This window comes from Ochotona princeps, chromosome 3, assembly GCF_030435755.1.
Source record: "Ochotona princeps isolate mOchPri1 chromosome 3, mOchPri1.hap1, whole genome shotgun sequence".
NCBI lineage: Eukaryota > Metazoa > Chordata > Mammalia > Lagomorpha > Ochotonidae > Ochotona > Ochotona princeps.
This window is the reverse complement of record NC_080834.1, coordinates 110,936,532-110,951,687: the sequence shown is the minus strand read 5'-3', so window position 1 is coordinate 110,951,687 and position 15,156 is coordinate 110,936,532. Positions and strand designations below refer to the sequence as shown.

Below are 15,156 nucleotides of genomic sequence, written 5' to 3'. Positions count from 1 at the left end.
TGAGAACCTCATTAGCAGCCCTCACAAAGGTAAATTCAGGGCCAAACTGCAAGCCTGTTGATAGAAAAACAGGTGTCAAGCAGATAGGATGACAGAAAATTTGATCCAATGAAGCAAAAACAAAACATAATTAGAATCATTGATGCAGTATTTCATTTTATGTATATTCTAGAAGTATTTAATTTAAATGAGTAAGGAAGAAAAACCTACCACTGATCTATAAGTTTATTTTTTTATATATCACTATGTCCATGAATCTTTGAAGTCCATCAGCGTTTCATTTTAATACAAATTGCTTCCCAGGGTAGTACTTTGTAAAAATCCAAGTCTTTTTGACAATCAAAATAAATAGGCAAATAATTCTTGCAGTATTGATTTTGGTGTCATCTCAGAAAGCAGGTCATAGCAAGAAACCAGCTGATGTGTTTTATAAATTCACCCTTTAGCCAGTCCATTTGTCATTGTGAAGGATAGGCATTTAATTGAAAGAAGAGTGAAAAGATTACCAGATTTGAATTGAGAAAACTCAAGTTTGATCTCTGGCATTATCACTTACTAACTCTGGCCCTGAAACAATCCTTAACTTCATGAATCACAATTTCAGTAACTATATGATAGGAAATTAAATGACTTACTTGAAATTGTCTAAATAATAATCAACCAAGGAGAGCTAGTGCGTAGTTCATAGCAGCTGTACACATAAGACTTGGCTTTAGTATTCTAAATCACAGTTATTTTTCTAATATTCTAAATCATAGTTATGTCTATGAATTTTTTTATAGAGTTTCATAAAGAAAGAGAATGTCAATGTCTTAGAATTGTATCTACAAATCACATTGAAACTTCTAAATAATAACCAAAAAGTGAAAGAAAAAATTAAAATGTTCCATAAATATTTACATTATATGGGTATTTTAGTATACAATGGCTTTCATATCAATGTGTTGCAATAAAAGCGGAAATTAATTTTAATTCCAGAGACTTAAGTTGAGGATCGGTATGCCAATGTCTGTTCTCCAGAGGTTCTCTCCTTGCCTTGTGGATGATGTCTTCTCATTGCATCCTTGTGTCCTGACACTTTTTTTTTCTTTGTTCTGTTGCTTTTCATGTATTTTTTCTCATTTGATAAAGCTGCAAGTCTATTGGATTAAGGCCAATTTATGTGACGTCAATCATAATTACCTATTTAAAGGTATCATTTCCAAATAGCACATTTTGAGATACACAGTAGCACTTAAAAGAGTAACATGTGGGTTTTGAGGGAATATGATTCAATTTCTAATAGGGGATCCTAACTTTACCTGCAAAAGATAGTGGTGTATGTTATATTCACTCTTTCGCCCATAATGACTGAGAAAGTATTTATATCAAATGAGGCCAAATGCTGGTCCTAGCCCTGGGCCAAATTTTCCAAAAAAAAAACAAATGATGGGAAAGACATAAATGTCTTCCTTTGGTTGTTTACATCAAAGTAGCTCTTCAGGGATGTCAACATTTGATTAGCAAAACTCAAAAGGGGAAGACTAACCTTCAGTCTGTTAATATGGTAAATCAGTAATTTAGAAGCATCTGTGCAGCCCAAATGTAGAATTAACTCATATTCCCTTGCTAGATCATGTGGAAAAGTAGTGTATCTAACTGTCCACAGCAGCATCCTCCATCTGGAGTGGAAAGACGTGTCAGTTGAAAAATAAAATTACAATATCCAAGGAGATATATTAATATTGTTCAAGCAGGAAGTATAAGAGCCATTGCCTTGAAATCCACCAATGATATTTTATCTATAAGACGCTGTCAGCAAGATAAATTCCCAATGGAAAGCCCCAATGAGTTTATCTCCATCACTCCATTTATCTCTGATATTAAATAACAAAATAAGTACAAAACAAAACATTCAGGATTAATTATGTATTTCATAGATGTATAGAAAGGGCATAATACAACTAACAGAATGTTATTTTTCTTAAAGAAAATTGGTTTCATGCTTATATTCACATTCATATCTATCTATCTATCTATCTATCTATCTATCTATCTATCTAGTGTCACAAATTTCCCAAACTGAATAGCAGAGTATACACCATGCTGTACTCTTACAGCATATTCTTCACTCACTATGCTATGTACACTACACTTCGTTCACCAATTCAGTCATAATAGAAAGATCATTTCTTCTAGGTACTAGATAGATAAGATTAAACCAAAAGATCTCAGCTTCAAGCACATCAAAATCAGGTTCTACTGCAATTTAATTCCTAAAAAGTAAAACCAAACAAAATTCATTTGGTTCACCATGAAAATCACAACTGGGTCAAATGATATTTCTGCTTTTGTTTATTGAGAGAAGAAAGTATTTTTGAGGAAATTTTTTTTCAAGCTTTGTGCTTTAAGAATGATGAAGCCAAATCCTGGGGAGGTCGTTTAAGGTGTCATATACAAATTTAGTGTCAGGATTGGTACCGGAATCCAAAACTATCTCTCATTCAAGACCTTTTTCCCTTGTCTTGGTTATGATTATTGTTTGTGCAAATAACAAATACCTTCCAAGAGAAAAGAAGGAAATCTGACCAAGTCCAAGAGAAAGAAGGGCAGTTGGACCAGAGTGGTACTTGCAATCTCCTCTGTCCCATGTTTGTTTCTGACTGCTTCTTTTCTGTTATCCTTTGTCTTTACAAGTCTCCATTTTTGTATACTGAAAGTGGTAGTTATGGGATAGTTATCATGAAGAAGCCACCATCAACACATTACTTAAGAAACAGAAGTAAGGAGTAGTGTGAATGTCACATGCTTGGTTTGATAACTCCTCCTTCTATTCAGAAATTAATCTCCAATATATGCCTGAGCAGGACCCTTGGAGCGTACCTCACACTGGGGACCTGGGTTGGGTGGGAGGCTGGGTGGGACTTTTCCCTTTGTTTCTCCCTTGACCCCAGATACAGGGAAAAAAATACTAGCGTGGAAACAATGGTATTACCCACTTTCCTGTAGCCCTTGACCCTTTGTACCCTAATCAACTAAGTAAGATCATTTGAAAAAATTAATTAAAAAAATAAAATAAATAAAAAATAAAAAGAAATTAATCTCCAATATAATCGTGATGTCTTACTCAAGTTCAAGTTGTGAGATATATTGGTAAGGGACTAGCGTTTTTTCTTCTCCCTGTTGAATTCACTTATCCTGAAGTGTGTTTTGAAAAATCGTATTATGCCAGAATAATGAATGTCATAATTGTTACAGTCAATCCTAGCATGTTTAAAGTGACCCATTATCAGTGGACAGGGATTTTGTTTTTCATTTGATTTACTATAGGTCTATTGACATCAGCATTGGATATCAAATCGAACAGGAGATAATTTCTGTGTTTCAGAATTACTGAACTACAAGCTTTGTGACAGTGAAAGAAGGCACCAGAACACAAATTTGATAATATTGAAATAATATTCACCCCACAAACAACTACAGGCAGAAAATAGAAGATGCAGCTAAATCACATGTGATGTGTGTTCACAACAGTCATAAAAATCATTTATTGAAAAAATTACATATTAATTTTGAAAAAAATTATACCAAGATTAACTATCCTTTAAATTCTACGTTTAAAATGAGGCTTTTGAGATTTCCTAGTTTAATGCTATCCCTCCTGGGCAGTGGGATAGTAAACTCTGAACAAATGTAATGTACGATAAACTCACACTACAGAGTATCAGCTATGGAAAAATGTCACAATCTATATTGATTATACAAGGGTCCACTCAATCACCAAATAACATGGAGGACACAAAATCAACACATCTAGTATAGTATTTCTGGCTGATAGATCTGGTAATTTAGATTTAATAAATGTTACATAATTAATTACTGTACTTGCCTTTATGTAGTTATTTTTTGAGAATATTTTGACCAATCCACTAAACCTGAATCAGCAAATTAAAAAGAAAAAAAGGAAAAAAAGTACAAACTTTTGTAATGATTCTGAATGTGGTCTCACTCTTTCTTTAGATAACCTTTGTCAGTTAGTTGATGTTAGCATAGAAGATAAAAGCTTTTGGCCATTTCATGGGTAGACTAAACTTAATCTCCACATACCAATACTGACCCTGACATAATGTTGTTATTCAGTATATATCTGTGAATGATAAACAGTCCAGGAGTTTTACAAAAATTTTTATAAGCAAATATTTCTCAAAAGTGCATTAAGTGCCTAACATCATGCTAAAAAATATTGTTATCATCACTTGTAATTAATAAAGTTGCTTTGTCAAATATATTTGGCTAGATGGGTAGACTTTTTTTTTATTATTTAACTTCATTAATTACATTGTATTATGTGACACAGTTACATAGATACTTGGGTTCTCCCACCCCTCCCCAAACCCTCCCACCATGGTGGATTCCTCCACCTTGTTGCATAACCACAGCTCAAGTTCAGTTGAGATTCCCCCATTGCAAGCATACACCAAACATAGAGTCCAGCATCTTATTGTCCAGTCAAGTTCAACGTCTTCTTAGGTATACCCTCTCTGGTCTGAAGACAGAGCTAGCAGAGTATTATCCCAGTCAATAGATTTTTTTAAAGATTTATTTAGTTGTATTGGAAGGGCAGAGTTACAGAGAGAAGGGGAGACTAAGAAACAAAGCTGCCATCTGCTGGTTCACTCCCCGAATGGCCACAATGGCCGGAGCTGAGCAAATCTGAATCCATGAGCTGTGAGCTGCTTTCAAGTCTCCCTAGGCGTTTGAAAATCTCCCATTACTTTTCCAGGCCACAAAAAGCTGGGTAGGAAGTGGAACAACTGGGACACAAACTGGCACCCATATGGAATGCCAGTGCTTGCAGATGGAGGATTAGCCACTTGAGCCATCATGCAGGCCCCTAGAGTGTAGACTGTTAAAAATGAAATGACATTCAGTGTTGCTTAGATTGAAGGGAGAAAAGGATGGTAACCCATCCTTCCATCCACATGAGATTCACTCCAAGACCCATATTAAACTCCAGAAACTGCAGATCATACTGAACACTTTCTATTATTTTCCTATACATGCATGTCTATGATAATTTAATTTATTAGTTAAATGCAGCAAGAATTTATCAATAAATAATCATTAAATAGAATAATAATAGTTTACTGTAATGAAGGTTATGTGAATATTGTCTTTCTCACAGAAGGCCATGCTTTACCATTTTCCCCTTTTGTTATGATGTGACATTGTAATTCCTATGTTATAAGACCAAGGCAGATGACATAAGCATTGTTTACATTAGCTTCTTTGTAATACATGCCCTACAGTGAAGCAGATAACAAAAATTATTACATAGGGACTAATGATCAAACAGCTCACAGGAGTTCAAAATCCTGGACACAAAAGGATGATTCACCTCTGGAGGAGAACAGGGCACAGTATTTCATCATGCTATATGGACCAGTATTCAGTTTTAAAATTATGAATTATTTCTGGAAATTTCTGTTTAATATTTTTGCATTGCAGTTGACTGAAGGGAACTGATACAACAGAGAGTTGAAGTTCAGATAAGACAAAATAGTTATTTATGCAGATACATAACTACTAGGAAGTTTGTTAAAGTTCAGTATAAAAAATAACTTTGAATAACAGATACTGCTTACATTTGATAGTCAAAACAGCACAATTTGTATTGTACATATCGTAGAGGTATTAAGATTACATAAAATATACTTTACAGTTAGAGGTAGTCGTGTACTGCTGAATGGAAAGAAAGACAACATAGTATTTTGTCCCGACCTGCAGGACACGACGCTCAAACCCTGAGGGTGGACTGGGAATGCCGGGCTGCTGGCCCAAGAAACACACGGACACTCGTACTTGGTGGAAAAGAGTGCCTCTCTCTTTATTTTTTCTCCTCATATATATACCTTCTCTAGGGGAGGGGGAGAAAGGGAGGGGTTTCCTGGGAGTAATTATCTTCACTGAAGCAGGAAGGAACTAATCAGCTACATTGAAACAGGGGAGGAACTAATTATCTGAACAGGAACAAGGGTGGAGGTTGTATTCTGTTTGCTCTACAGAGGATGTTTTGGCCTAATATCCTGCTTGCTGTAGCCCTGCCTGCAGGCTTTTGCAATGCAACAGGCTGTCAGGTAGGCCAAGTCTAAGGCCCATAAGTCTTTGGCTCCTAACAGTTCCCCCTTTTATTTTTTCTATGATACAGTAAGGGTATGGCTCAGTGACTGTGCCTGTCTTAGGTCATCTGACCTCCCGTCAGGTCCTTACCCGTCATGGGAAGCTTAGGCAGATGACAAAGCCTAACTCCTGTCTTAGGTTGGTACCTGACTGGGTCAGAGGTTGCCCGTCTTTGACTACCAGCCCCGGCTACTGTATAGGTGAGAGCCAGAATCGAGGGTCTTGCCTTCCTTCTAGGGCTGCAAAGACTTGTCTTATGTCCATAACCTGAGCCTGTGCTTGCTGTTTTTGCTGCTTAAGCTGAAGGCACAGCAAAAGGAGGCCTATGCATAAGAGTCATCCTAGCAGCAACCCCCACTCAGTTCCTGAACAAATGGAACCCCTGGGCTATAAGAATTACAAGAGAATTCCAGGAAATGGGATCAACAGGGGTGGAATCAATGGCAAAGATGTGATGTCAAAGCAAGCCTTCAAAGTCTGCATTCCAGGAACTGTTCAATCTGTAAGAGAGCTCATGAGAGAGATTAGTAGAGAAACATTCCCACTTTACCAAGGTGACACATACTGCATTGAACCCGAGTAATAAATCAACTCAGCATTAATATTCCTGAAAAAGTTTCAGGAGGACTCTAGTTGTGGGTCCCAATGGCAGTGGAAGTGGGATCATGCTCATTATTCCCCAGTGTATCTCCATTTTTCTGGGTAGTGGGATCCATTGGAGTAGAAATAGTGAGACTGGGAGAATGGTGTTTAACCAGCCTTTCAGGAACCCATCTGGGGCTGTCTTCATCCTGTGGGAAAACACAAACACTTCCTCTTCCCCAAATAAGAACGGGGTCTGGCCCTTGCCATTGTCCAGTCAAAACATTTTTCCAAAAAACACTGGGTTTTTTCTCTGCACGTGAATTCCAATGACGATCTGCTGCAGTTACCCTCATGATCAATATTTTAAAAGTTAAGGGTAAAAAGAGCTAAAAGCAGGGGGAAAATGTTTAAAGGAACAGAAGAAAGTGTTGGTAGCTTTCATTAGGCCCAAATAGTTAGAACTGATTTTATTCTCTTCTCCTTGGGCATGGGTGCAACTTTGCAGGAGAGAGTCAAAGATAAGCAAATCTTCTCATTAACCAGAAGATGGCTTGGTTTTCATTGATGCAACTTTAGCAAATGAAAAGCTTTGAGTGTTTGCATTTGAGGGGGTTCTGCAGGTCTTGTCGGGGGCCCTCATCCAAATTCAGCTTTCCAGACTGAGACCTTCAGAATCCTGACTTTGAGACAGGAACTGGGGTGTAGAGGAAGTAGAGTTGTGAGGTATAAACTGCATGCAATGACAGGATAGTACACAATACCACACTCACGTCTAACAGTGTTGACACACACAACACTAACACACAGCTCCTCACAGGTAGCTTTACAACACAACCACTAAGTATTCTTCAGTTTAGAGACTTTTTGGGTGATAAGACCCCACAGAAATCTGCTAGACATGGTAAAGCCTCTTACGCTTTGGTAGTTTACTTTTTTCTGGGAATTCCAGGGGTCTGTAGACATTACACTGTCAGACCCTAAGCTTCTAATTCTGAACCAGGCATAACGGCTCATTTTCAATATATTTTAAAACATCTACTTTACTTTCATCTTCAACAGACTTTTGTGAGGGGCTACTCTTCTTAGTTGTAAAATGGAGCCTGTGGTTTTGCAAACAAGATATGACAGCAGCTCTAGACAATTGTTAGGAAGTTCACAAAAGTGATCCACTACCAGTTTCTTGTCATCTGATCAAATCTCAGAATCCTTATGATGATCAAACATCACTATCTCAAGTTTAGCAATGGCTTAACAATGCCAAAATGGAAATAATTGTTTTTTCCCTGAGCTAAATGATATACACAGTTTCATTATGTGTCTACTCAATAGCTACTGAGAGACACTGAGAAAATAAGCTATATTTTTCTACTCTGTTATTGCATGACTACATTAATAGATGTCAAGTATTACTAGAAGCAAAAGTTTTGAGTGTCTTAGTACTACCATCTGCCTGGATACCCATTCACAATCAGGCCATTCTTAATGTATTCATCCACTGAACTCACTAGGAAGGTTCTGCTACTTTCTTAATTTTCTATTCTGACTTCATACACAGCATGCAAATCTAGTCTTATAGGTTATTACCAGCAAATATAAGAAAAAGAGACATCAAGCAACCTTGCTACCTACTTATATGTGCATGTCTTAGGAAGCAGCCATTGAATATGCCACAAATTCTAAAATCACATAATTGCCATGATCAAGTTTATGTCTTTTGTTTTGCAAACAAACTAATGACCCTTCCTACCATTTCAATGCAATGTGAAGATATTAATATGTTGTCTCAACTTTCAAAGTTTCTATATTCATAAAGATAAATACACGTGTCCTGGCTTGCTAAGACTGTTTATAATTAACATAGACTTCCCAACAGTATAATCCTTGATTAAAAATTGTTAAAACATTACTAATAGGGGTTGGTCTAACTAATCTCGGGAAAACGACAGAGTGAACCTTAAGAGAGGAAAGAGTAAGAGAAGGGGGATAATGTGTATTGAACCTGGCCTGGCAGGACAGGAGTAAAACAGCCCAGTCCAGATCACCACACATCAACCACTATTGATTTTCAGAAGAATAGGGAGTAATTGTAGTGTGGGGGTAGATTACCATTAAGTTTTAATAATTTCATAATTCTAAGCTTACCTCTGGATTTCCGGGGTCCCTCAGATTATCCCTCGTGCCCCAAGACAGGGAGAAGGTCTGGGGATGAAATGAACTATGCCCCTCCAAAGTTCCAGGGGTCCCTCAGATTGTCCCTCGTGCCCAGAACAGGGAGAGGGTCTGGGGATGAAATCAACTATGCCCCTCCAGAGTTCCAGGGGTCTCTCAGATTGTCCCTCGTGCCCTAGGACAGGGAGAGGGTCTGGAGATGAAATCACTATGCCCCTACAACATTTTTCTTAAAAATGTTCGAGTCAATTATCGACTCACCCTTTTTGCCTCGCACCCAAACGCTTCGGCCGAAGTCTTCTCCGCGAGGTTCCTCAGTTGCTCCACCGTATCAGGGTCCCCGTACGGGCCACCAATTTGTCCCGACCTGCAGGACACGACGCTCAAACCCTGAGGGTGGACTGGGAATGCCGGGCTGCTGGCCCAAGAAACACACGGACACTCGTACTTGGTGGAAAAGAGTGCCTCTCTCTTTATTTTTTCTCCTCATATATATACCTTCTCTAGGGGAGGGGGAGAAAGGGAGGGGTTTCCTGGGAGTAATTATCTTCACTGAAGCAGGAAGGAACTAATCAGCTACATTGAAACAGGGGAGGAACTAATTATCTGAACAGGAACAAGGGTGGAGGTTGTATTCTGTTTGCTCTACAGAGGATGTTTTGGCCTAATATCCTGCTTGCTGTAGCCCTGCCTGCAGGCTTTTGCAATGCAACAGGCTGTCAGGTAGGCCAAGTCTAAGGCCCATAAGTCTTTGGCTCCTAACAGTATTTGTATGTAGACTTACCTTGTAAGTGTACTTATGTGTGTGCTTAAGCCCTAGTGAAAAGGGTCTAGATATTCCAATGTGTCAATATTAATTACCTCTTGAAAGATTAGAGAATGTGAATGTGCTGTTTTGGGTTTTGCTTATAATAATCTTCTCTCTGATGATGATAAATTACTTTGGTAATAAAGTAATTTAAATATTTTGAAAATACCTAGAGAATTTTGTATGTTTTCCCTTGCTATATTCCTTATGGTAAGCAGAACTCAAAATCATTTCATTGATCATTCTTTTTAAGAGTAGCTGTTTCAGCATTTAGGTGTGAGAAGTGCTTCTAAAAATTTCAGTGGCAGAAGTCTGAAGATTAAGTCTTTCCTCTGGTCCTCTTACTCATGTTTTTTAATATTGCTTTTTTGCATTTGTCATTCCTCTTTTCATATTTAATTCCTCACTTTCTCCGTTAAAATAGTGAGAGGAAAAGTAGCAATTGAAGTCTAATGTGAATAGTTTGTTCTAAAAGACACTGTCATTTCCACATTTATTCACGTTCTCAATGTTAGCTTTTCCATTTAAAAGTAACACATGTTTGTTCATTACAACAACTATTGGAGACTCAGAAAAAATGCCATGAATGTGTTATAATCACATCTCACATTCATGTCACATGGTTTTCTAATTATAGATAACAAAGTCGTTCTGCATCTATAATTAGGAGTCTTATTTTCAAAAAAGGTATTCATCCTAAATATTTTTCTCAGAATATTCTCTTTAAAAGTAGCTGCTGATATAGGTTACACTTTCTTTTTCATTCATTCTCTCATTGAGCAGTACTCTCAGAATGTCTGCTGTGTGCTTGGTGAATATGAGATATGCAATGATAGAGAAAAAAAAAAATGATTTCTCCCCTCAGAAGGATGCAGACAAGGACTCAGACTGCTGCCTTGCTCAGTCCCGTGAAAAGCCCAGTCGACAGCATAAACAGAACCTTGGAAATATAGGTGTAACACAGCCTATTATATTTATTTTTTGTTTTACTTTTTGTATTTTGACATATTTACATCAAGAGAGCAAATTTCATATGTTTCATACTACAAACGTAGGAGTGCAGTGGTACTTCCTATCCCTCCCTCCCTCTCTTCCTCCCTCTCTCCCTCCCTCTCTTCCTCCCTCCCTCCCTTCCTCCCTCTCCCCTTCCTTTCTTTCTTTCAAAACTTTCAATGGCATAGTTCCAGCTCACAATCACAGGTTTAACATTCCATGAGGTAAAGAATTAAATGCCTAGCAAGCAGAAGAAAATAAAATCCTGCTCTGTACCTCAATAGTATAGAAATATCTGTAAAAACTAATCAAATCTCAGAATCCGAGTAATCCTCTTAAAATGACCTAATTTTTGTTCCTCCCCCATGGGTAAGGAATCAAATCATCAAATCATGTTTATTGTTTCTCATATCAGGTAAATCACACAAAGGTAAGTAAGATTTTAACAACAACAACAAAAAGTTGAAAAAGAAGAAGAAATCAATTTAGCAAGTTAAAGCAAAGAGAAACGGGGATGACATCAAGTTCATCTGTCCCATTATAGTTACATATTGTGTACTTACTAAAGAACAGAGGGAAATATTTATATGACATATTCCTGAAAGGAGGTGATGAAGGACTATTTTCAGACTGCTTGATGACAGCGAGAGACAGAGAACTGATTATTGCTAAAGAGGCCCCTGACTAGGTAATGCATAAATCCCCATCGGGCTTATCTGCCTGGCCTGACCTTGGCTTTGGGGGCACAGATCAGGATGAGGAGGAGTGTAGGGCCCTCAGGAAGTTCAGGACAGTGGCTATTTGCCTAGCTGTGTGAAAGTATTTTAACATTTTAACAACTGGTGTGACAGGCTCTGTCCTGGAGGAAATATATTGCACTGTTGAAGTGGATTTTGCTCTAGGGAAGGACAGAAGAGTGGTCAGAACAAGTCTGTATTCAAAATAGATTCTTAGGTGGCAGAAACTATATCAATCACACAGAAGCAGGAAACCCAAACCCTTTTAACTAAAAAGATTTAGTGTTTCCATGAATGGAGCTATGAAACAGAATACAGACATTGTAGGAATTCTGATGCATTAGAAGAAAACTTGTAATAGTTGGAAATTTTTAAAATATCTATTTGTATTAAAAAGAAAAACAAGAAAAGGGGGGGTCATCCTATCTTCACAACATTGTGAAATGGAAGTAGCGCTATTTTTAATGTATATGACAATATTTTAATACTTTATTCCTCCCTTTAGATTTCTTTACTGGAAAAGGCAGGATTCGGAGGTGTTCTTCTGTATGTTGATCCTTGTGATTTACCGAAGACTGCCAAGCTGAGCTATGATACCTTCATGGTGTCACTGAATCCTGGAGGGGATCCATCTACACCTGGTTATGCAAGTGTTGGTAAGCTTGTTATTTATCTGTACTATTCTTGTACATATTATAAGCATAAAATTTCTAATTAGGTGCTACATAAATTAATGGTCAAAAAAAATTTTTTTTTTTACTTTCTACGTTGTTAAAATGCAAAATTAGAAACTATCACTTTGTTAGATTAAAGGTTCAAGGTGATCAAAGGCCTAACGACCTGGGAGGAATACAACTCGGCTACTGATTTCGGGCAGTTGTGATGACTTTGGACTGTGAGAGTACATCTGGTCAAGCCAATTGAATGGAGTACTAGAAAATTCTAGAGAACAATGGGAGGGTAAATATGAGAGAGCTTTCTGATTCCTGGAAAAGAGTGATCTTACTGGTTCAGTTAGTGATCATCCGCACAGTGATGAATGTTTCTATCAGAGATTTCCAACCCTCAGTTTACTCTGTCCTTGATAGTTTAGATCATGCAACCCAGAGGAGACAACTGTGGCTTTTGGCTGATGCTCACTGTATCACTGAAATTCCGTCCAAAGTGTCATTGACAAAAGTTCTGTCCAAACATCTTGGCAGAGGAAAATGCTCTTTGAACCATCTTGCAGGGTAATACAAATCCATTGCAATACACTGATCAGTAATGAAACTACTAACAACAAAACTTGTAATTTTCCATGTGTTCTGGTAGAAATTTTCCTCTTTCCCCCCTAAACATCACTAAAGCTTTACTAATAGTCATATTCAATTATATTTCCTTTTTCTATATACATTAATGTTTTAAGGATTTATTTTTATTTTTATTGGAAAGTCACATCTACAAAGAGGAGGAGAGCCAGGAAGATCTTCCATCCTCTGAATCACTCCTCAAGTGGCTGCAATGGTCAGAGCTGTGCCAATCCAAAGCCAGGAGCCAGGAGCCTCTTTTGGGTTTCCCATACGGGTACAATGTTCCAAGGCTTTGGTCCATCCTTAACTGCTTTCCTAGGCCACAAGCAGGGAACTGGATGGGAAGCAGGGCTGCAGGATTAGAACCGGTGTCCTTATGTGATCCTGGTGCGTTCAAGGCAAGAATTTTAGCCATTAGGCTATAATGCCAGGCCCTATACATTAATTTTACTAGAAATTTTACTAATAAAATGATTAAATTTACTTAACATTTTTTGCAAAAATTGTTCTAAAATGTAATGTTCTTCAAGAAGTAAACTGACTCAAACATCTATCATAATTTATGAATTTTGTTATGTGTATTTCTTTACATTCTATATACCATAAAACTAAATACTTAACAATCCATGTGGGAGTTTTACCTGAGATTGCATACATCTGTTTGTTCTAAACAGTCCTTTGCCTCAGCCTTACAAGTTAGAAATTAGAATTAACAAGTATCCATCTACTAATTAGGCATCTGCAAAAATATGAGCCCAGCTCCCACATTTGCACATTCTCACACTGTCAGTATTGCAGTTCCTCAGCTTTCAGTGTCAGCTTGCAATTTGTGGCAAGTCAGTGGACTGTAAAGCAGCCAAAACAGATAATTTATGAATAATCTGCATAAGTTGCTAAGTTGTCCAGTTGACAATTTTACTGTAACATTTTCTTGGACCAGATCCTTTCCACAACAATATAATTAATTAACATATGAAAAAATATTGGCTAGAGTCATAAGCAATCATAGAATGATTTAATTTTTATTTGGAAATTTAAACATACCAAAACTGAGTAAATTGAGACAAATATAAATGAACTAAATTTATAATAAACCTGTCACTATTTGGGCCCAGCACGGTGGTTTAACAGGCAAAGCCAATACCTGCAGTGCTGGCATCTCTTGAGGGCACTGTGCTCGTGCACAGGCTGCTCTGCTTTGGATCCAGCTCCCTGGTAAGGCACCTGGGGAATCAATGGAGGGTGGACCAAGTGCCCGGGTCCCTTAAACCCTGTGCAAGTCTAGGGATGCTCCTTCTTCTCTTGGCCAAGCCATGGCCTCTGTGAATATTTGGGTAGTGGACTGGAGGATGGAAGATTCTCTCCCACTCTCTCTCCCCCTCTGACTCTCTGTAACTCTACTTGTTAAATAAATAAATAGCTGGATCTTTTAAAATGGTAGATTTTATTCAGATTTCTTTAATACACAATTGTGGGGTTTTTTTTCAAGTGTAGCATCTATTTAATAATCCAGTTGCTACTGCCTTGTTCCCTTCTTTTAAATCTGGATTAGTTCTTTCCTCTTTCATAATCGTATTAGTTTTGAAAATTAATGACATGTTATTTTGTAGAATTCCCTTATGTTCAATGAGCATGCTCCATATTTTCTAATTATTATGTTTATCTATATTGCAGCAGAAATATGCCAGAAAAAAATACCTTGCTCTGCTTTGTGCGTACCAGGAGCTACGCACTGTTCGTACTTCTCACTTGCCAATTTTTGCCACTGTAAATTTACTTGTTCCTTCACAATTAGTGGATATCTTGTGAGGGAATACTGCAATACTTCAAAGATTTTCATCTCTGTCATGCTTTCCCTCACGAGCATTAGGAACCAACAAAGGCTCTTTTCTTTTACTGTTGTTACCGTGATTCTTGACAAATAATGACTTTCTATTTTCATCGTGTCTTTAGAGTATGTTTTAATCACACATGATTACTTTATGACTCGTCACATTCCAATAAGAATGAAATGGTTGTTAAGAATTTGGAGCATACTTTTGAATCATACGTCTTGGTCCTACTGGAAATTTATCAAACAATAAGTAATAGCAAGTACTGTAATACTTTATGTTGCTTATGTAAGTGGACTTCAGAAAGTTCATGGAAAAATTTGATTTCAAGGAAAATTTATTACAAAAATGAAGTCCATGTACATCAAAATGAATATTCAAAAATATGGGGAATGCAGATTCTGGAGAAAACGCTGCATCAACTTATCATTTAATTCATTTTTCTTGACTGTTTAAGGTACCCAGGTATCCCTGGTTTCTGATTAATTTATCCTTCCCTGCAGAAATGTTCTCAATGTTTTTGTTCATTTAAATATTTTAAACAATGCAGTCCTCCATAATTTGAAAAGGGGAAGAAAAGG

At 37.4% G+C, this 15,156-nt stretch overlaps 1 protein-coding gene across 3 annotated transcripts in view; it reads left to right on the top strand.

Moving 5' to 3' along the window:
* Positions 1–15,156, top strand: part of NAALADL2 (N-acetylated alpha-linked acidic dipeptidase like 2) — a 1,067,904-nt gene that overhangs the window by 623,089 nt on the left and 429,659 nt on the right. For all 3 annotated transcript variants that reach the window (XM_058661080.1, XM_058661082.1, XM_004591287.4), the window contains one exon: positions 11,957–12,107. In XM_058661080.1, coding sequence (XP_058517063.1) covers positions 11,957–12,107 — 151 coding nt within the window. The remainder of the gene's footprint in view (positions 1–11,956; positions 12,108–15,156) is intronic.